General features: G+C 36.7%; 1 protein-coding gene across 5 annotated transcripts in view; it reads left to right on the top strand.

Moving 5' to 3' along the window:
- The window catches only part of lrp1bb (low density lipoprotein receptor-related protein 1Bb), a 345,314-nt gene that overhangs the window by 196,920 nt on the left and 126,082 nt on the right, over positions 1-22,312 (top strand). For all 5 annotated transcript variants that reach the window (XR_016169265.1, XM_089133134.1, XM_089133135.1 and 2 more), the window contains 4 exons: positions 2,562-2,678; positions 13,451-13,531; positions 15,380-15,550; positions 18,589-18,768. Coding sequence is in view for 4 of the 5 variants with exons in the window: in XM_089133134.1 (XP_088989260.1) it covers positions 2,562-2,678; positions 13,451-13,531; positions 15,380-15,550; positions 18,589-18,768 (549 nt within the window). In the remaining variant the exon portion in view is untranslated. The remainder of the gene's footprint in view (positions 1-2,561; positions 2,679-13,450; positions 13,532-15,379; positions 15,551-18,588; positions 18,769-22,312) is intronic.

The raw sequence follows: 22,312 nt of genomic DNA, 5'->3' as shown, positions 1-22,312 counted from the left end.
AATTGTGAGAATTGGACCCTAAACTAAAGTGTTACCAACATGCTTTGCTTTGAAGTGGAGACAAGCATATTTTCATGTTTTTTTTACAGGCTTTCAAAATTAAAATAGCAATGGAAATATGAATTATTAAGATCATACTGTACATACTATTTTAGGTTACAGTTAAAACACGGTTTTCAGTAGGACATTTCTGTTTTTGTGACAACACCAGTCTCTGCAATGGTGATTTAGCATTCTTGAAATGTTTGCTTGTTTATTTCATTGCTGATTCTCATTTCTAGCTTGCTACCTCTTAGTTACTATAATACGGCAAGGAGCATTGACTTTCTAATGGGAGCTTGATAATCGATAAGCATGTTTGTGCAACGAAGTGAACTTTCTTTTCCCCAAACTCCCTTTTTTCTAGCTAGAGTAACACCTGGCCTGTTTCCAGGAGTTAACACTCTTTCACTACTTAAAGTGCTGTAAGATCAATGGAAAGGAAGAACCGATGTGATAAATGCTGTCAACAGTCTGACACTCCTCTGATAAAGCCGGTGACGGCTCAGGCCTTTGTTGACTTGGCAAAAGTTGTTGGAGCAAAGCGATGTGGAACACAAGTGATTATACTGAATCAGTGAGGACCTAAAACTGACAGCAGATGTTAAAGCGATTTAATATTTCATGATTCTAGATGATCTGAAGCAGAATTGGCTGTAAAGTAGTCTCTGGAGTATCGATGAAATTTTGATCAGTAAGCTCTGAATTAAATGATTGCCTTTTGGTGGAACTAATTCCTAGAGTCACACATCAGACTAAACCAGCTTAAAGAAATCATCCTTAGACATAAATTGATTTCCTCATGTGTGTTCAAACTCTTTCCACTGGGATTAGAAATCAAGAACGGGTGCAAGATTGACTGATTGGTTCATTCATTCATTCATTCTGATAATGGTTTGTTTGTTTGACACTTTTTCCAAGAATTGCATTTATTGTTTATCCGTTGCCTAAATATTTTCTAAACATATTTGCTCAAAATAGCAAAAACAATATTTAAAGGAGCATTTCACCCATTTTAACATTAATCTTTATTGAAACTGGATCATAAATGTAGTCGAAATGTAAACTAATTTTTGAATTTGGTGCCCTCTTGACCGAGAAAAGACGCATTTGACCGAGGGTCGCATTTGCATGTAAGACAACAACTCCCACAATGCACCACATTGCTCAGCTCCGCAAACCACACCCACAAATCCGGAACTGCGCACAGAGAAATCACGCTTCCGTCTACAAGGCTAACATTAGCTCTCACCAGAGTTTGAAATTCATTTCACAAAAAAATTCTAGTTAATTGGCTGTGGCGAGCAGGACGATTGAGGCCGAGGGACGTAAGAGGACGGCGCGAGGCCGGTGGCGTGAGTGATAATGAAAGACACCTGTGAGTCTCTCACGGAAGAGCGAAAGCATAAAATTAGGAGCGACGACGGCAGATCGAGAGAGAAACAGGCCTGATTTTATGATGCGTTTTGTTTCTCTTGTGAGTAATGTTACAGCAGTCGTCAATGAGGCGCTGCGGGCTTATACTTTCGTTTTGTATTTGTTCATTTTACTATTAAAATGTTTAAATGTTCGCCGGTTCCCGCTTCCTCCTTCCCACAACAACAAACCCCGTTAACGTTACATTGGCAAACTCATTAGTGAATTAGTCCTCATTTGTATTTCTTTCTATATGGTGAATTACTGCATGATACCTGGATGTTCAATCAGGCGAAACTAGGATGGCTCACATCACAACACAAACGTCCGTGTGCTCGTCTGATTCAGAGATTTCGTTCAGGATAAATTGGCAATCGTTGAAATTTTCTGCAGCAGACGGACTCTATCTGTGTCCGTAGCGCACAGTGAGAGCACATACGCAGCAGTCCGCCTCATCTCGAGTCAGTCCGGACTCCTTGACTGCGACAGGCAGCCGCCTCCTGTTCCTCCATTAGCCTCAGCTGCTCTTCACTATCCTGCGACTCGTAAAGATAGCCACTAACATCGGATTCGAGCAGCAGACTTTCAAAATCCTCTTCTTCCATATCATGTTTAGTTTCTTCCATCCTATCTCCACAGCACTTGCTAGCTAAGCTTCCAAACAAGATGGCGGATATTGATTTCAGTATCTGCAAGTGAAGTCCCACCCACTGACCTGTAATAGGCCTGTGGGGTGAGTTGGTCCCACACCCTTGAATAATAATGAGCTAAATTTTGTAGTCTCTACACATTTTAATGAAATATGACTTCCTGCTTATTATGACGCAAAATTATGATTTTTATGTCATAATAAGCAGGAAGTAAAACACTTAATCTCAGGGAAAAATAAGGGAATAAACCATGACCATTCAAAAATATGACTGGGTTTCTAAAGATACAAAGCTTAATGCAAATGGGTGAAGTGTCCCTTTAATGGAATCATTTAGTGGAACTGTAATACAATCATTATATTCTTTGCGATTTGCATCGATTAGGTAGCCACTGCTAAAACTCTAAATGTAATAATTAACCAGATTATATGTTTCCCTTTATGGTTTTGTCTTTAGCCCAGCCATGTCGGGCTGGTCAGTTCACCTGTGGTAATGGTCGCTGTGTACCAGAAGCGTGGCGCTGCGATCAAGATGATGATTGCGGAGACATGTCAGACGAGTCCACGTCCTGTGGTGAGTCACTGTCCTACTACCTGATTGGCTTGGCAAATTTCACTGTGGTTTAACCGGTGAATCTGTCAGTACTGTCACCATCAACCTCCATTTCTTTTCTTTTCCACCAACATACAGTCTTTTGTCAAATCTGCCCCCATTAAATACATCTCTGCAACCAAACAAACTGAAAACAAACCAGTAACAAGAGGAGTGCGTTTTTTTTTTTTGTGAACAGATTATGTGCATGTACTGTACATAGACAGTCTGGCTCTCAAATCACTGGTAACACTTGTCTGAGAGAGAGCCCTGCCTCTAAAGGTATATCTTTGCATCTCACTCTCACTCTATATTATTCCTCCACCAACAGCTACATGTTAATGTTAAGGGATAAGTGCAATGTTAACTATGGACATTCTTCCAGTCCTCGAGTCTGCTTTTAGAAGCAGAAAGGAAACTTAGATGCAGGAGCTTTTAAACATGTGGCCATAATACAAATCAGAAATTCTCTGATGTTAAAAGCTCAACATAACCACATCCCAGCCTCTGAAAGTAGACGGAAGAAAATGACACGGGGCTTTGAGAGGCAATGACCCAGGGAAGTTTCCACTGTAAAGTCCCGCAGTGAAATGACTATTCAGAACAGAACGTAAATTCTGGAAATGCTGGGTTAGACAGGTAGCCCTTTGAGGAGTCTTTTATTACACAAGCAATCTCAGTCAAGAAACACTTCATTATCTTCAGTCCTCCTTATGAAAGGAGGCACAGAGTATGCTTGTACCCCCTTATACTTTAAATGAATGCAACCTAATTATACTTCTATAAGTTTGCTTTAGGGAATTTCTTCGGTACTTTGTCAGTTTTACTGTTAAAGGTGCTGGTGTCATTTTTTCTTAAGATATCGCATGATTTTCTTGTGATTAATCATGATTAATTGCATTGTTATGCACAAAATTAAATAATAAATTCTAAAGTAGTGTATTGTGCACTTTTGATTTAAATGTACAGTACTGCTATGTACACAAAAGTGCAATAACATGTGGTTTGCAAAAACTTTAAACAAATAAGTTGCTTTATACCAGCAGCATTCCCTTTACACAGTAGCAATAAAATATTTATTGTAAATATCAACTTAAATATTAATGTAATCCAATATAATACTAAAATAAAGCTATTTGCCACTGCCAGGGCATTACCTTTTATCTAGCTTGTTAAAATGAGTCCAGTTTTCTTGTTTATTTTTTTCTGAACAGGTATCAACGAGTATCTTTTATAGGGAGCAGCAGAAACAGTCTATATAGTCAGAGGTCATAACCAGTACAGATATAAGTCGACCAACGTTACTTCTCTGATAGTAGTTTAGGTTTGGCCATGACATGTACAGTACCCTGACGTGTACCTCTGTAGGTCTATGTGTATTTAGAGCCAGTGAGCAACGGACTTTCAAATTAAAGCTGCGAGCAGGATTTATCGGTGTTCAAGCAGTTAACGCCAGCACAAAAGCATCAAAAAGACATTACGTTTTATGTAGAAAGCATGATTTACCATGATATACAACATTTCAGTGTGATATTTCATGATTTACCATGTTCTAATATGATTTACCATGATTCTAGCATTAATTACCAATAGTTTACCATGATTTACCATGTACTAGGATGGTTTATCATGATTTACCACGTTCTAGAATGATTTACTATGATTCCACTGTAGCATGATTTACCATAGTATACCATGATTAATGCATTATGGAGTTAACATTTTTTCCATGTTGCTTACACAAACAAAAAAGAAACACACGCACTCACACACGCATGCCCATACACGTTTGGGATATGTTATTGTGAAAAACCATGTCCTACCTAAGTTCACCATGATTTACCACATTGCTAGCATTGACGTGAAGTGTCAGTACAACAGATACACTCTGACAAAATATGAATGTGTTATAATAGTAATTGTTATAGTGATTTTATAGTGTGTTTATACATATGAATGCAAAAGCACATGCGAAAAGACTATTATAAGGAGAGTGCGCAGCAGAGGGCAGTAGAAGACCACTTATTGGCTCACTTCCATTTTGAACTACTTCGTTTCTCCTGTATTCTGCACTAAATCAAAACATTTTTTTTTCTCTTGTCAACTCCATAATGCATAATACATTTTTTTGTGAAATTCTGACTTTTACTTTGGGATTTATTGGCTTTTGGCTGTATTTTGCTAGGGACCACATTTGAAATGACCATGTTGTAGCCAATCAAATGCAAAATTTTTACTTTTTTTTTCTATAATTATTGATCTAGACAGTCATGAGAATAGGCCTAGATTGGTTTGGTTCAGGTCAGGCGAAAAACCAGGGATTAGTTCGCAAAAGTAGGTTTTGGACAATATTCGACATCATTTTTTTTTTTTTTTGAGCATAAATCCAGATCGGAGATATACATCTTGTCCGTCTTGAGCCAGGGATTACAGTGGTGTACAGTCTAGGAGTTATGAGCAATTTGGTACTTTTGGTTTCTGTAGCGCCACCTATTGGCCAATCGGGCTCATACTCGGATAGGTTCTCCTCAATTTGAGGCCCTACCATCTGGCTGAGTTTCAAGTCTCTAAGCCTTACGGTTTGGGCTGCACAATGCGTTTTAGGGGATTTTTTTTTTCTCTTAGCAATTACAATAGGTTTTCAGCACTTTGTGCTTGAACACCTAAAAAAAACTGTGTTAACGTGCGATAAAAATATTGTCGGCATTAATTAATAAATGCGTTAACGTGATAATAATGCGTTAACTTTCCCAGCCCTAGTTTTTTTTTTTTTACATTTTTACATGTCAGCCTCATACCATCAGCATTCAAGCATGTGATGCATTGTTTCCCTAGGGTCCCTATACATGTATATGTGTAGGGCTGCAACAACTAATCGATAAAATCGATTATAATCGATTATGAAAATCGTTGTCAACGAATGTCATTATCGATTAGTTGGTCTGATTACGTCACGGGGATTGTTTACATGGAACATGCGCTTCTTACATGCGCTTCATGAGGCGCACATGCAGTCTCTCTCCCTCGCCGCTCTTCCCTGTCTCGCGCGCGCAACACGGACGGTTTGGAGCACATTATCTTCTGTCTCGCATGTGCGCTCTTGATTCCGTGAGTTTGAACTAATTTGCGGGCATCAGGAAACCGCTATCAATATTCAGCATATAAGCATACACGAAAATCATTCACCTTTCGGTAAATTCGCCGTTTTGAAACCAAAATAGGTGACCTACGTTAATCGTGTATACTCTATGAAGCCATACTATAGTATAATGTGAGATAGAAATGTATATTTAAGTCACTAAATTCAAGTTAACCTAAGCTTTTCCCTCCACTGCGGCTGTCAGTCATTTTCTATTCGGTGTTCAAACAGCGCGTCGCGTTACAGTTAACATGATGATCTCTTTCCAATGATTCAATGTTATTATTATAATTGATCCGTAGATAAAGGTCTATGATGGTTTTTCTATCTTGCTAGACTTTTATTGCTGTAACTTAATCACTTTCTACTGAGTGTCTGTTAGATCACAAAGAGTCGGCGCAGTATAATTGTTCTTCACGTGCGTAGCCTAACTGAAATTTAAAACTGTTAAAAGAAAAGGCTTAATAAACTATTGCATAGATACTGTATAATACACAGTCAATATGTCTTTCTCTTTCCTTGGTGCTTTTAACTTTAATGCGGCGGACACTAAAGAGCTGCGCGCCGCCCTGTGACTCCGTGTTGCTTTAAGCGCATCATTCAGCGCTCGCGATGCCCATAAGCACTTTGTGCAGCTCTTTCATGATCATGTCATAATACTTTTGCGCAATGAAAGCTTATTAATAGCCTTTCTTGTTCTGTCCTATCTATTATATTTTGCTTCCTCACTAAACAGCTGTGCTTTACATTTAAAACAGTTGTGCATCTGATTTTTCCGATGTTTTTCATAACAACAATACAAAGAGCAATGTGTACGTTTTACCAGAGTTAGTGCTACACTTATTGTCTCTTATTTGTTCCCCACTAAGGAATGTTTTTTTCACTAAATGTTCAGATTTTATAAAATTATTGTGCACTTGGGATATTTCTTGGCTAAGTTTTGCTGAGTTATCCACTAATCTAGTTTACAATAGCATTTTTGTCATAGGTTATGGTCATATATTTTTTTTTTATTTGTTGTTTTTCTTTATAATGAAGTTGTCTGTATTAAGTAGATTGTTTAACACACAAAAGAGTGTGGTTTTTAGGGTTTTATTTTGTTATAATAAACAAAAAAATGGAATATAATTTTTTTATCCGATTAATCGATTAATCGAAAAAATAATCGTCCGATTAATCGATTATCAAAATAATCGTTAGTTGCAGCCCTATATATGTGCATTTAAAAGGTCTGTGTAAATGCAGCTTTTCATGGTATCATGGTTTCATTATATATCACTTCTCCTTTCTGTCATTTTTACTCCTCTGAGAACAAAATTTAATTCTGACTCGTTTCATGCTATGCAGTAAATGTAACTTTCTGGGTTTCTGTCACCTAATGCTGCAAATTGCTCAAAGTGCCATTGTCTTGGTTACCTCTGCTGTGTCTTCGGCTGCTTCACTACACTCTTTCACAAACACTCCCAGTGTAAGCAGTAATTAGAGTGCATGCCTGACTTCATTTAATCGTAATCAAGCTGGGCCGAAAGACGGAACTTCACTGGCTTCCACAACTCCACTGTGCACAACACATCCAAAACACAGTGACGCTCAGCTTGCTGTGTGCTAATTACCATTCTCAACGCGTTTCAAAGCTTTCAAAATATGTTTTGCTTTCTTACAATATTGGTTTTCCTGTGCAGCTGTGACATTTTGGTATTGGCCATCACTACCATAAAAAAGGGATAGTTCATCCAAATATTGTCATTATTTATTGCCTCACGTCATTCTAACTTTTAGTTTTATTGATGATTTTTTTTTTCTTTTTTTTTTTTTTAATATGGGGTTGGGTTGTAAATGATGAAAGAAACATTGACAAGATCCAAAAAATAATTATCTTATGTCTCTTCAGTATTTTTATGCAAAGACAAAATACAGATTTTTTTTTTCGGTCCAAATTACGAAAAAATGATATGCTAATATGTGGTATTTAACTATGATATGTCCAACAGTCTCATGAAAGTGCATATCTATACCACGAATGTAATTTCTCATGCCATTAACGCCAAAAATGTTTTTTTTTTTTTTTTTTTTTTTTTTTTGTGTTTATATGCTACGCACTGAAAACACCTTTGCTAGGTTTGGGGGGGGGGGGGTGTTGGAGTGTGTGTCATGCATTTTTAATATCATACATTTTAAAATTTAGTCATATTTTTGAAACATTTTTCTCAATGTTACTTTTGTCATAGCTTTGCCTTTGGGTAGAGTAGTAACAACAACTATTGATGAATAAATGGGATCACGGATGTGGAAATTGATACTATAAATGTAAAACCGCATGTAGATTTGATTTAACGTAGAAATCATTGCTGATGTTTTATTTATTAGATAACAACAACGTGTTGAAGTCCTGTCTTGAATATAGGATTGTATAATAATCTAAAAGATATGAACTTGAACTGCCACTGTCTACTGCACAGATTCTTATAAGTGATTTCCCTCCCTTCAAATCAGATTTCACCGGGCAAAGTTATTACCTCTTCAGTCTCGCTATTTGTTGTTGAACCTGATCTATTATGAAAACAGGATGTTGAAAGTAGTAATTGCCAAAGTCAGGGGACTGGAACAGTCTGTTGTGAAATTTAGAAGTTGTCTGCTTTCAACGTTAACAGCAGCGTGTTCAAATAAAACTTCTTGTTTTTATTTTGTTTGTTTTTATTTGTTGACTCAACTGTAATCTTGACAACTGTAACAGTCTTCTCCTAGATTAGCAACACATCAAATTATGTGCTTTCCAATGACTTCTAAGAGTTCTTATTCGTGCCGGCAAAGGTTTTATTCGTAAGGGGGAAAAAAACAATTCCCTAAAAGTAATTTTCTCCTGGGAAGCCCTTGGGATCTGTTATTTCTGAAATCCCACGTGCTCAGTTTACTGCTGTTGTTGTTTTGGAGATGTAACCCAGTGGAGCAGAACGGCATCTAAAAATGGTGAATGATACTGTATAACGCACATATTCAAGCAATTCTTGCTTAATTCAGTATTACTTTTCACAGGTTGTAACCCAATTACTATATATGGCCATCTCATTTGATGACAATTCAAATGTTCTGTAATTAAGCAACATCAATTTGTTTAAAATGGGCTTTATGCACAGCTGCACTACTTCCTGAACTTAAGCCAGCTCCTTGTTTCCTGTCTGCCATTATTGGCCAAATTGATTAATTCAGGTGTGTCTGATTATTGTTGTCGTGCCTACTGAGGTCAGGCACACTTGCATTAATCACTTTGGCCAATAATGGCAGATAGGAAACAAGGAGCTGGCTGAAGTTCAGGAAGTAGTGCGCCTGTGCATAAAGCCCATTCAAAGTGTCCTAAGCATGCATTTTAATGCATTTTGTTCTTAGATGGACACTCCACTTCAACTCACACACACTCACACACGTCATGTTTTATGGGGATCTATCACAGAATCACCTATCACAGAAAACTTTCTAAAGTTTTAGATTTTCAAAACACATTAGTAACATTTTAGAATGATTTATAAGCTGTTTTCCTCATAGGTACCAAATTTTCAAAATTTCCCCATAAGGTCCAAATTTACTGGTATTACTAATACCAGTAAATTGGGGACATCATTGATGTTTGCTGAACCATGTTTGAGTCAAATGACCAGAGTTATACCTCCTCATTGCTGAGATATACTGAATAATGTATAGTGATTCAGCAAAGAGGCTATTGTATTAATAAAAGTCATGGGGTAGCCTTAATAACAACTTTCTGTGCTCCTGAATGCTTATGTATGTGCAGTGTGATCTCTGTCTTAAATGAAAGCAGCACATCAATATTAGAGCTGTGTATCACCAACAATGTCACGATACAATATGCATCACGATACGATACGTATCACGATATGGATCAATTTGGAATTTAAAATTTATTTTGAGCTGAGTGTAGTAACAGTGTTATAACAGTTGTGATAACTGAAAAAAAAAAAAAACAATTTAGTTTTTGTCATAAAAAAACAATGATTTCAATAAAAATGCAGAATGGCACTTCCTTCTGCTTTTAAAGTCTGCCAAGCATGTCTACACTGCTCAATGACTAAACAAAACTTAAAACATCCCATAAAAGCAAAAACGGTAACAACTTAAATTGAAATTAGTTTTCTCAAACTCTTTAAAACACCTAGTATTTGACAATTTGGTCACTTTGAAAGTAATTTTTGATATGTTTTCGCTTACCTCAAGGGCATCCAAGATGTCTTTGTTTCCAGAGTATTTTCAATTTTGACATTTTCGGTCAAACCGTTGTTGTCTGTCAGTCATAAAATGGAGGTCTATGGTCACTACCTCAAAGAGCATGCACAGAGAAGTCCAAATTAAACATGATTTAATGACTCGTGAATGTAAGTACACATTGATGGCCTAAGACAAGAAACGAGCGGTTTGTGTGAGAAAATGAACAGTATTTATATCGCTTTTACCTTGTGAAACCACAGCCATGTCCAAATGATCGGAATCAGTTGCCCAATGTCCAACTGAACCATGTCCATGTACCAACCTCCAACTGATAGATAACAACGGTTTGAACGAAAAATATCAAAATTGAAAATACTGTGGAAACAAAGACACCTACATCTTGGATGCCCTTGAGGTAAGCTAAGACATATAATAAATTAATTTCAAAGTGAACTATCCCTTTAAGTGTTGAAATGTGCACCAAACAAAGTCATTTCTTCTATGTTGAAATCATGTTTATATTTTCAGATTTGTATGCAGAAACAATTGATTGACATGCTCAGGGTGAAGAGAGTGACAACAGTAACTTCATCATACAACCGCGAATTGTCATTTCTGTTAAAAACGTTTATGCTTATAACCATAACCAACTGAGTTTAGAGGATACTTACCAAGACCGAAATTTTTGACATAATTTTGCGTGTTTTAGTCTGTTAAAGCGATATAATCTCGCGAGCTGTATGTGAGGCGGCTTTAGGCTACGCTAGTCTATAGCACGCAGAGAAAAGCAACTCTCAGAGAGCGCGCAAGTACTGAATATAGGGTGACCAACTGTCCTGTTTTCATATAACAATATAACCATTTTCTATCCATACAGAGGAGGCATAACCTACTTTAAATGTATTGAAATTAATAAGGTATCTTTGAGTAAACTTCGAGTATCATTTGAGTAGGCCCATCTGTTTGCCGGGCCAAGTGTCCTGGTTTTTGGTAATCAAAATATAACGGGTAAGACTTAAAAACGCACAAATGGTAAACTTTAGTCACGATGCAATGCTGGCCCGATTTAGCAAGTACATATTCCGTCATGTCCCGACTCGTGTAGTTTCACCGGCTCACACTTGCCTTGGGCAGCCGTTTTTAGAGACGAGAGCGGAGACGCAGCACCATTGAACTCACGCTGTTGGTGAAATTGTGTCTCAAACTACTGATTTGATTTCATAATCTGTGTGGATTCATTTTCCAATACGGCCTACTTGTTAAAGTAAATCAATATTTGCGGGAATTTCCCGCATTATAATTGGGTGATCTGCGGGAATGATAAAAATTATACTCAATATATGCGCCGAAATTCGAGCCCTGAATTGGCTACATTCAAAAGCACAACGGTATCGATATGGGCATTGCCAGGAGTTCATGACGATGTATCGTTGTATCAATATTCTGAGCACAGCCCTAATGAATATATGCAACGGCAGTGGTGGAATGTAACGAAGTACAAATACTTCGTTACTTTACTTAAGTACATTTTTCACGTATCTTTACTTTACTTAAGTACAATAAATAGTGCCTACTTTTTACTTTTACTTCGTTACATTTTGCAGCAATTATTATACTTTCTACTCCACTACATTTCTACAACTTCTGTTACATTTTCGTTACATTTTCTGATCAGTTTTTCCCCTGCCAAAACGTAATCTGACCGTCCGTTCGTTGCACGTTTGTCTCACCAGTGACGTTTGGTTGCCATAGATACAGTATATCAACCCGGTCACACTAAATGCGTCTCACACGCAGTGTGTTTATCATGCAACTCATACGCGAAAATTTGTTTTTACATGCATAACCGTGTGTAATATATGTTTGCTTTGGTTAGGATTATGGCAAGCCAAGAGGTTCAGAATTACACCATAAATGAATCGCGTTTACTGCCAAACATAGTTATTAACATATAGTACTAAGGATAAGCATGATATTGCCTAATTGCAAGCTTGTTTCAGAAATGGTGACATTTTTTTCCATCATTATTGAACATCATTATAGGAGTAGGCTATTAGGTTGAATGAGTTAGAATGAAATGTTTTATTAATCATTAGAAAATAGACATTAAGATAATAAATTGTTATGCAAGTACTTTTACTTTTAATACTTAAAGTACATTTAAAATAAAGTACTTTTTACTTTTTACTTAAGTATGGTTGTCATTGTGTTACTTCTACTTTTACTAAAGTAAATATTTATCTGGGTATTTGTACTTTTACTTAAGTACTGAGATTCAGTACTTCCTCCACCACTGTACAACGGTGACGACTAACTTGAACTACCAGAGCATTAAACTGTTTTAATGCACACCTTCCAATCAATCAGAATCAAGTATTCAGACAGACCATGGTATAATATATACAGTTTGTAAATCTGTTAATGATTAAAATACGTTCTTTTTAGCATTTCATATGTAAATGTATGAACTGTAATCTATTCTATAACAAGAAGCTTGTTGATTCAGTACCTTCAAGCCGTGACCTGCTTTACTGTGTGGGGTTTTCTTGACTGAGCTGAGATACACTTTAAAGAGAAACAGATGTTGTTCCTCCACTGTGTGTCATGTCACTCTTTCTAACATGCTCTAGTGTAGTCACAAAAAGGTGTAACGCAATACGAGACACGATTTATGTTCATAAGCTCATACAGATTGCATTCATCAAAAAGCTTGTAAATGCTCTGGTGCTATTTTCAATAGTAAGTCATCTTTATCCATTTTCACCAAAGGGATCATGATCCACAGGTTAATAGCAAAACCTACTGCAACTCATAATGTTGTAACAATAACCTTTTGATATCTTTAAATCAATGCTAGTGAAGCGCACAAACCGTGCTATCACATCGCTGGTGTGTTATTGCTTCCCGGTGAGCTCTTATTGCCTCTGACTGTTTTCCACTGCATTTTTGAGGTCCCGTTTTCCCTTTGTTTGTGATTTTCTTTTCATTAACCTTAGCTAGAAAATAGCAATAATTCACTGTGACATTTTGGATGACCTTCAGGGTGTCGTGTTTTCCGCAATACTAGCACTAAACCCTAGCGGTATGACTTGCGTAAAAATCTAAAATGCAACACGCTGCAAGAGAATAGTTACAGGTTCAAGTTTGCCCCCAAACTTGCATAAAACTATGACATTTCCTGAGGACAGACAAAAGAGCCTCCAAAATTTAATCTATTAGCATGACAGAGCAATCTGTGCCAGGACAAACTTCTTTTGCAATTTGTCAAAGCTAAAAGCTAAATGAAAAATGGGTTTTCTTCTCCGGTGTATCAAAGAGACAATGATGTATTGGATTGGGTTCAAGCGTCAGGGTTTTTGCGACGAATGTTTCTCACGCTCTTTGTCTTTGCTCACAGCTTTCCCAACCTGCGAAGCTCTCAGCCAGTTCAGCTGCGCTAATGGGAGGTGCATTAGCATGAAGTGGCATTGTGACTCAGGTAAGTGTATCCAGAAGTAAGAAAATTCTTTACCATTTGCTTTACTTGCTTTCCATTTGACACTATGATATATTAGCCTATATTCTTTGGAGCTGATAAAAGAAAGCCCGGCACTTTAATTCAATTAATTCCATTGATCCTTCTGTCCAGTCTTTTTTTGTTGCACAAGTAATGCATCACATTAATAACCATTAAATATTCACAGATTGTTTTATCTGAAATATCTCCATTTCAGATCAAGGAGAGAGTAAAATATCGACCTCTATATATAATTGCCGAACCTCAAGGTCTGCAATACGTTATTTTTTTATGTGTTTCTTTCGCTTTTATTCTTTTGTTCCTACAACGTGATCATTCAGCCAAGGTCAGCACACAGTATGGCGTTGTTTCCAGTGTCAGGGCCTTCATATACCTTGATGATTTGTCTGTACAAAATGAGGCTTGGCGTAATACAATGCCCTGAAGACTCTCGTCTGAAAAGCTCCCGTGGTGCTGTCCTCAGTTTTTGTCATTTTAGTTCTTAGTATTGTGCAGCAAACCATGAGGCACAACAGGGTTAAAGACCCCCTTAAGGAAAATGTCCCATTTTCTGGTATCAAAGTGTATGACGATCTTAAAATCTATTTATTTTTAGTGTATTTTGATGGAGCAACACAATTTGTGAGACAATACATGTTTTAAAAAAAGGCCAACCTTATACATTGCTGTTCAAAAGTTAAAGAAAGTATTATTATTAGTAGTAGTAGTATATTTATGAAATCAATACTTTTATTTAGCATGCCATTTAAATGTATCAAAAGAGACAGTGAAGACATGTATAATGTTACAAGAAAAATTATATTTAGAACGTGATGTTCTTTTGATCCTGAGGAGAAAAAAAAAGTGTGGTTATCACAAAATATATCTAAAACAAAATCAATTAGTACAACAGTTTTCTACAGTACATAAATATTAAAAATGTTTCTTGAGCAGCAAAACAGCAAATTAGAATGATTTCTGAAGGAGCATGACATTTCAGACTGGAGGAAAAATAATAAATTACAGGAATACATTTATTTTAAAATGAAATAAAATGTGTCATTTTTTATTTTTTGTTATTATTATAAAAAAAATGCTGCCTTGGTGAGAAAAAGAGACTTTTTTTCATAAACAATAAAAAAAAAAACAATATTTATAACACTTAAAGGAGTAGTTCACTTAAAAAAACAACAACAACAACAACAAAACTTTTGCTGATAATTTACTCACCCCCATGTCATCCAAGATGTCCATGTCTTTCTTTCTTCAGTTGAAAAAAAAATAAGGTTTTTTGATGAAAACATTCCAGGATTTTCTCCATATAATGGACTTCATTGGGAACCAAACGGTCCCAATGAGAGTTTCAGTGCAGCTTCAAAGGGCTTTAAACGAAACCAGACGGTGAATAAGGGTCTTAAACATTTGAATGATAGATTATGTGGACACCTAACACAGTCTCATCCCAAGTCATCATATAACTGACGTCTTGGGACGTCTTTTGACCATACGTCAACATCCGCCTTTTTAGGGTACCCTTAAACATCGGTTAGTTGACGATCCCGGGCCGTCATACAACTGACGCTTTACCTTTAACGTCAGTTAGGTGACGGGGTAGGTCTGGGGTAGGGTTAGGATCCGATAACGTCATATAACCGACGTTTAAGGGTACCCTAAAAAGGAGGATGTTGACGTATGGTCAAAAGACGTTCCAAGACGTCAGTTATATGACGTCTTGGGATGAGACTGCGCTGGGACACCATACTGTCAAAAGTTCTCTATTGAAAGTTATTGGGTTATTAATGCATGACTGTACTGTATTTGCAATTGTAGATGATGATTGCGGAGACAACAGTGATGAAGCAGGCTGCATTCACTCCTGTGCTAATGGCCAGTATAAGTGCACCAGTGGCAGATGTATCCCAGACCACTGGGCCTGCGACGGGGACAATGACTGCGGGGACTTCAGTGATGAAAATGTGACTTGTGCTGGTGTTGCCCCTGGTAGGACATCACCTTTCTCTCTTTGCCCATTTATAGGGTCCTTTGGGATGAGCATTTAGGTAATTGTTTTGCTTGCGGGATGATTCCTGTAAATTCAAGCTCTGTCTGCACTTTGGTTGGCTGAGGTATGCATGTGTCAGACGGATATATTTTGCTCTGTGAGCACATTTTCTTAAGTTCTAAAACCACTGCATTTTGTTCTATTTGATCATCTGCACTCCGTATAGATTGTATTATATTAGATTCGATGTAACTTTTTTTGACATTGCACATAAATGGAGAGGTATATGATATAATGGAGAGGTATATAAACAATGCAGTCTCATCCCAAGACGTCATATAACTGACGTCTTGTGACCATACGTCAACATCTGCCTTTTTAGGGTACCCTTAAACGTCGGTTAGATGACGTTATCGGATCCTAACCCTACCCCAGACCTAAACCTACCCCGTCACCTAACTGACGTTAAAGGTAAAGCGTCAGCTGTATGACGGCCCAGGATCGTCATGTAACCGACGTTTAAGGGTACCCTAAAAAGGCAGATGTTGACATATGGTCAAAAGACGTCCCAAGACGTCAGTTATATGACTTCTTGGGATGAGACTGTGTTAATATATAAATGGATATAGGTAGCATCTAATCAGAAATGCAAATATGAATATAGCATTTAAATGAATGATAGTTTTTTTTTTTTTTTTTTTTTTTTTTAACCTTTATTTATCCAGGTAAAATTTTTGAGAACCACTTCTCATTTACAAACATGACCTGGCCAAGAGGCTACAGGAAAAAATAAGAACATAATGTACAGCTGTACATAGTAAACTGCAAATGAGGTGTAAATGGCCTCATAGTATTCAGAAAATCATCATGTGCAGCGTCTATTGCTGTCCAAACTGTAATCAAGACCATGAGATGATGATATTGCCAACAAGGGAAAAAAAAAAAAAAAAAAAGTTCTGTATTTGAATAATCTGAAAAATGGTCTTTTACATCATTTATTGCTGTCATTTCTAAGTACTCGGATACTTAGTTACCGTGCATGCCATATAAACACATCAGAGTAATCACAGAGCATTTAGAGAGGTCGCCATTCCCTGTTACGTTGATTAAAAACTCATTTGTGTCCGTTGCTGTACATGACCAACTTAACCAACTTATAGAGTGGTTTCCAGAGAATCTGTTTAACACGACTAATTAGCAGCCTAACAAAGAGCCGACCGATAGCAATCAAATCAGTGTTGCTTTTAATTGCCTTGGTGCAGTGTCTCTAATTTGGGGAACACAAGTTTAAAACTTTCTCTCTTTTCATACACTTGACAGATCTAATCTTATCTGAGCGCACTAGGGAACCACCTTACAGATTTGAATCTTTTAATCTGCTGTAATTACCTCTGAAAGCTGAGGCCAAGTCCTTCAATGCTTTCAGCTCAACAGCTTGTCACAGAAATGTTGGAGCCATTCATCAAACGGGCTCCTGACAGGGGTTCCCGGCTCCTGTCCGTCTCTGAGGGTTTGTCCGGCTCATATATTTCCAGTGCAGGGCTCAGATCACTGTATAACACATGCTCCGTAGTTGTAAAGTGGAGGATACATTGGTAACTCTCAGCATTAGCCTTAAGCAAAGCAGGGTGCCCTTTAGTCTTTAAGGGTTGGTAATGTTACCAGCTGTCTTTTTCAAGGAAGCCATTTGTTTTGTTTGATGGCAGTCTGCGGATTAAGGTTTGTGTATAAACATGTTTTTGGAGTATATATTTTAACTCCTGTCAATTATAGTCAAGGTTAAGAATGAATCAGAATCAAAACTGAAATGGAAGGCTACAGAAAAGAAGCCTTTTCTTGTGTGCTTGTCCTAAGAAATTCTAACCCCTGTCCTTTCCGTTAAATATTTGCCAGTGTCGGAGAGAATGGTTAAATGTGTATTAATGTGCCAAGAAAAAAATCTTGAAGTATCTTTGATACATCTCAGCCTATTTAACATTAAGGCTAGCTGAAGTCATTTGAGTTAAAAATAAACGCTTATGAAACCTTATTAAAGTTATTTCTTCATTTGTTTAACCTTTCTGTTTCTAATACATTCTTAATGGCTCCATACATTTGTCAAATATTAATTTGAAGTATTCATTCATTATAGTTAGAAAAGCGTTCTTTCATTCCCAATTGATGAGATAATTTCAATATTGTCTTTATTAGAAGTGACATAAATTCAATAATTGACTTTACATCTCACAATTAGCTGTGTGTGTTTGAACCACTGAACAGACTCTGAGTCATTTGTTCGGGACTTGAAATACACAGTCGTGCTTTACATGTTTTATTCAATTAAACGAACAGAATCATTTGTGCTGTGTTGAATGGATTTATGAATTTAAAAATCTGTATAGTCAAGTAGCATCAGCTAAACAGCTAAATTTAAGTGCCCATAGATTTCAAATGTTTTTATGCAGTATTACAGTATTTATTATAATGATTTATCCATGCACACATTTTATTTTTAATTCATGTGCCTTCATAATTTGTAATCAAAATAAATTCAGACTTCTCTCTGATGATATTTTTCAGCAAGGTTGGGGCTTTAGCAAACCAGGGTCCAACGATCCAATCAATTCCCGATAGACAAAATCAAGTCCCGTCCTACATTTTTTTCTCATTCGACAAGATGTTTCGCTCTGATATAGTGAGATTTTTGATTCTAAATCTGGAATTGGACAATCCTGGTCAGTGTGGTGTATATTTGATTCACTAAAATGTACTGACTCATTAAAGTCGTTTGTTCAGAACTGGAATTCACTGGTCACCCTCTATAGGTTTGATTCCCTAAAAAGATCCAACTCATTAAAGTCATCTGTTTGGAACTGGACTACACTGGTCATTCTGTATGTGTTTAATTCACTAAAAAGATCTGACAGATTAGTGTCATTGTTTGGACTAAACTGGTCATTCTGTGTTTGATTCACTGAAAAGTAGCAACTCATTAGAGTCTTTCAGGAATTGGAGTACCTCAGGATCAACCCTTTTTGTGTGTGTGTGTCATGTCCAGCATTGCCTCCTGTGGAGTGCAGTGGAGAGGAGTTTCACTGTCGCGCTGATGGGACCTGCATTCCTGAGCGCTGGCGCTGTGATGGGGATAAAGACTGTGAAGACGGCAGTGACGAAACCAACTGCAAGGGCGTTAAGAGAATATGTGATCCCCTGGCTAAGTTTACCTGCAAAAGCTCAGGTAAGCTTTCCAGGTCTTTCTCACAATCAGTAAGTCTGCTCTGACCTCACAATTTTTATTTTAAAATTGATATACTGCTGTAGATCCCTCTTGTGTTCAATATAACATAAATCAAAGTTATTAAAGTCTATGAAGCTGTGGGTGATATTTTATGCCACGATGGCATCCTTAAGCTTTCAGTTATCATTGCCTCTTGCAAATTGAGTCGGATGATAAATCCAGTCTGTTTTGCGTTACATGGTGCAATCCTTTGCAATGTTTGAATTTATATTGATCCAGAACGACTGAGATGAATGGTGTAACTTGTGAGCTTGAGTGATTTGTATCTCACAGTGATTTCTATTTTGATAGCAAAGCCATTATTACATGTTCAGAGTATAGATGTTATGCGAAACTAAAAATGGTAGATAATGTCTGTGCCACTGCCCACTAGGTTCGATGAACCATTACCATTACGAACCCTTTAAGTTACACCTTTGGTTGAGCCAATGTTGCTGTGTTGGAACATGTTAACACTATAGAGACTATAGGGCTGGGTATTGAGACAAATTTCACAATTCGATTCGATTTCGATTCACAAGCTTGCAATTCGATTCGATTTCGATTACGATTCGATTCAATATCGATTATTTTGGATATCAGTTACAATAAATGCCATTTTTTCTCAAGGGAATCAAATCTCTTAACTAATGCTGTAAACTAAAGGAGTCTAGTTGTAGCCTACTAGGCTTCATTAGCCTATATGAAGGTAATAATGAATGAATCACTTAAATTACACTTTTACTTATTTTTATAATAAGAAGATTATATGAAATATAAACATTTAAATGGTGGCTGTCATAAAAAAACTTGCCAGATTTATTAAAATATGAAGGTAATAATGAATGAATCACTTAAATTACACTTTTATTTATTTTTATAATAAGAAGATTATATGAAATATAAACATTTAAATGGTGGCTATATATTTAGCAAAATGCTCCTCTCTGTAGTTATTTTTTCCTAGCTGACTAACGAGTTGATGTGGGTTTTCTGAGGTAAATATGACGATACATTGATTACAAGCTGTTTAACTGACGTCTTTCCAAGGTTGAAACGCTGATTGAGCGAATCAATGTGACATGATACGAATTTCGATAAGTTGTACTCTATATTTTAACACACTTTCAGACATTCATTCATGTTTATTTCGCGCTGTGACTGGTATTATTAAGCCGGAAGAGAGATCAGCGCTGCTGCTTCTCATCAGCTCATGCCACAGCGCCAAAACCCTATTTATGTTTTTGAATTTATAAAGAAAATGGACGTAATTAGAAAATTGAGACTTTGCTTCATATCAATAGTAACAAAGGACAAAGATCATTGCGATTTTTTTTTGGATGCGCGCAGCCGCGATACAATATCCCATTCATTCAAATGAAACAGGATGAATAATCGATTCTTGAGACTTAAGAATCGATATCGGTTTGTAAAAATGAGAATCGATTAATATCGAGAAATCGATATTTATTACCCAGCCCTAATAGAGACAGTGAATATTGTAGCTTGCTTTCATTTTTTTCAGCAGATAAAGCTGCAGAACATGTTGAATGCGTTGGGGTGGAAAAATGTCACATCTCACCTCACAAAAATGATTACATGCAGTGTTTCTTTTGAACATATTTTGCTGTAATTTGTATCTATCACAATTTTGTTTCTCCACTCAGACCATAGTGAAATCAATCAAAATGGGCCTTTTTTGATGTAGCAGTCACCCTAATTTTAAATGATTGCCTTGAAAAGACATCTAGAGCCAAGCCATAAAAGAGCTCAAGAATTGTGCGTTGTTTTGTTCCAATCTCTTTTGATGTAAAGCATGTGCTAAAATGCAAAGTACAACCTCTCCGGACCACTGCACTGCAGGCTGAATGCCATATCATTTTGACAGGCTCAGAAAGTGGTGTACAACTGTTTATTTGATCATGAAGGTGTAAGGACCACCCATTGGTCCAAAGACGGAATCCAAACGCCTGGGCGAAGGGATAATGCGTGGATGTCTTTTTAGCACTCCAGTGAAGTTCACTTAATTTATTAGAATTTAGTTTCAATATTGATTTAGCTATAGACCATTTCACAAGATGTAAACAACACTGGTCCAGAAACACTTCCTGTTTCAGTTTGTAACTGTTTTCTTTATTTCAAATGTAAAGAAAACATCTTAAAGATGTTTGTTTAACTTTTTGATTCAGTTTTAAATGTCCTGTTGGTTGTATTTGATCCCATCTTTTATGTAGTGTTAAAAAACTGAAACAGGAAGTGCTTCTGGACCAGTGTTGTTTACATCTTGTGAAATGGTCTATACAGAGGGTGCAGGGTTTGCTAATACCTCTTAAGTCGGTTGCCTACTGCTCACTCATACAAAAAAAGTGTATTTTATGTAGCCACTTCACTACAACTTGCCAAGTCAGTGATAGACAGAAATCAAAAGGTCTTCAGATGATGTGCTTCCTGCTCTATTCATATGCGCCTTTAGTTTGGCCTATCTTGGACACAGAGCTGTGGTAGCACCAGCCTCCTTATAATCTACTAAAATAATGATTTCATAATACTTCAGAATAAATCAAGATGTTACATTTATTTGTCAGGTAAAATTGTATCGTGCCAATTATACAAGTAATTAACAGCCAATTCAGAAATCATAAATACATAATATATTACTCAAAGATGATTATAAAAGTAAGCAATGCATTCCTGACAGAGACACACGGGGGAAAACACTGACACAGGGCAATCTAGGGGTGAGCCTCACTGCCAGCACCCACTCTCTTTTCACATTATTGGAAAATAATTTTAACATTCAACATTGGTATATTCAACTATAGGGCAATGTCCTGCGCTCTTTGCGATCTTCTGTCTAGGGATCGTTTTATTGCTTTATGGTGAGTTTTATCTCAGCTTTTGTCTTCAGCAGGAAAATCAGTTCTTACAAAGGTAGACTGATCTCAAGGAAACATGACTGGCAAACTTCTTTTAAAGTGTACAAGTTTAAAAGTTTCTGGTCAGTTGTAAGATTTTTTTTATTTTTACTATTAAATTCCACTTGTAGTCAATAATTGTATTCCTTAAATCTTTGATCACCAAAATGTCATATTTATTTTTTTTTTCTTTTGCCTTAAATAGCTTGAATGTAACTACATTTCTACAGTACGTTCCTTTTCGCTATCTCAGAGTCAAACAGCTGACATCTAAGAAATCTTTTTCTTAGAAACACTTTGAACAGCATAAAACGTGTGGAGAAATGCATATAGTTCATCATTACATCAAAAAATATGTATAATTCACCCGCTATTAGGGTTGGGTATCGTTTGAATTTGAACGATTCTGATTCCGATTCTTTTAAGAGGCAGGGTCAAAAAAGTTTAGCTAACCTTGCTAACCAATGGTCTTTCTGAAGGAAATAATCCTTTCTGAAGGAAATACTCCTTCTGTCGAGAAGGTTTTGAAGGTTCTGTGTTCTGTCGACTCCTTTTGCCGAGATTTCGTTATTTTTAGAAAAGTGAAGCCA

The sequence above is a fragment of the Pimephales promelas genome, chromosome 7 (assembly GCF_988280905.1).
Source record: "Pimephales promelas chromosome 7, fPimPro1.hap1.1, whole genome shotgun sequence".
Lineage (NCBI taxonomy): Eukaryota > Metazoa > Chordata > Actinopteri > Cypriniformes > Leuciscidae > Pimephales > Pimephales promelas.
This window is presented reverse-complemented; position numbering and strand designations above follow the sequence as displayed.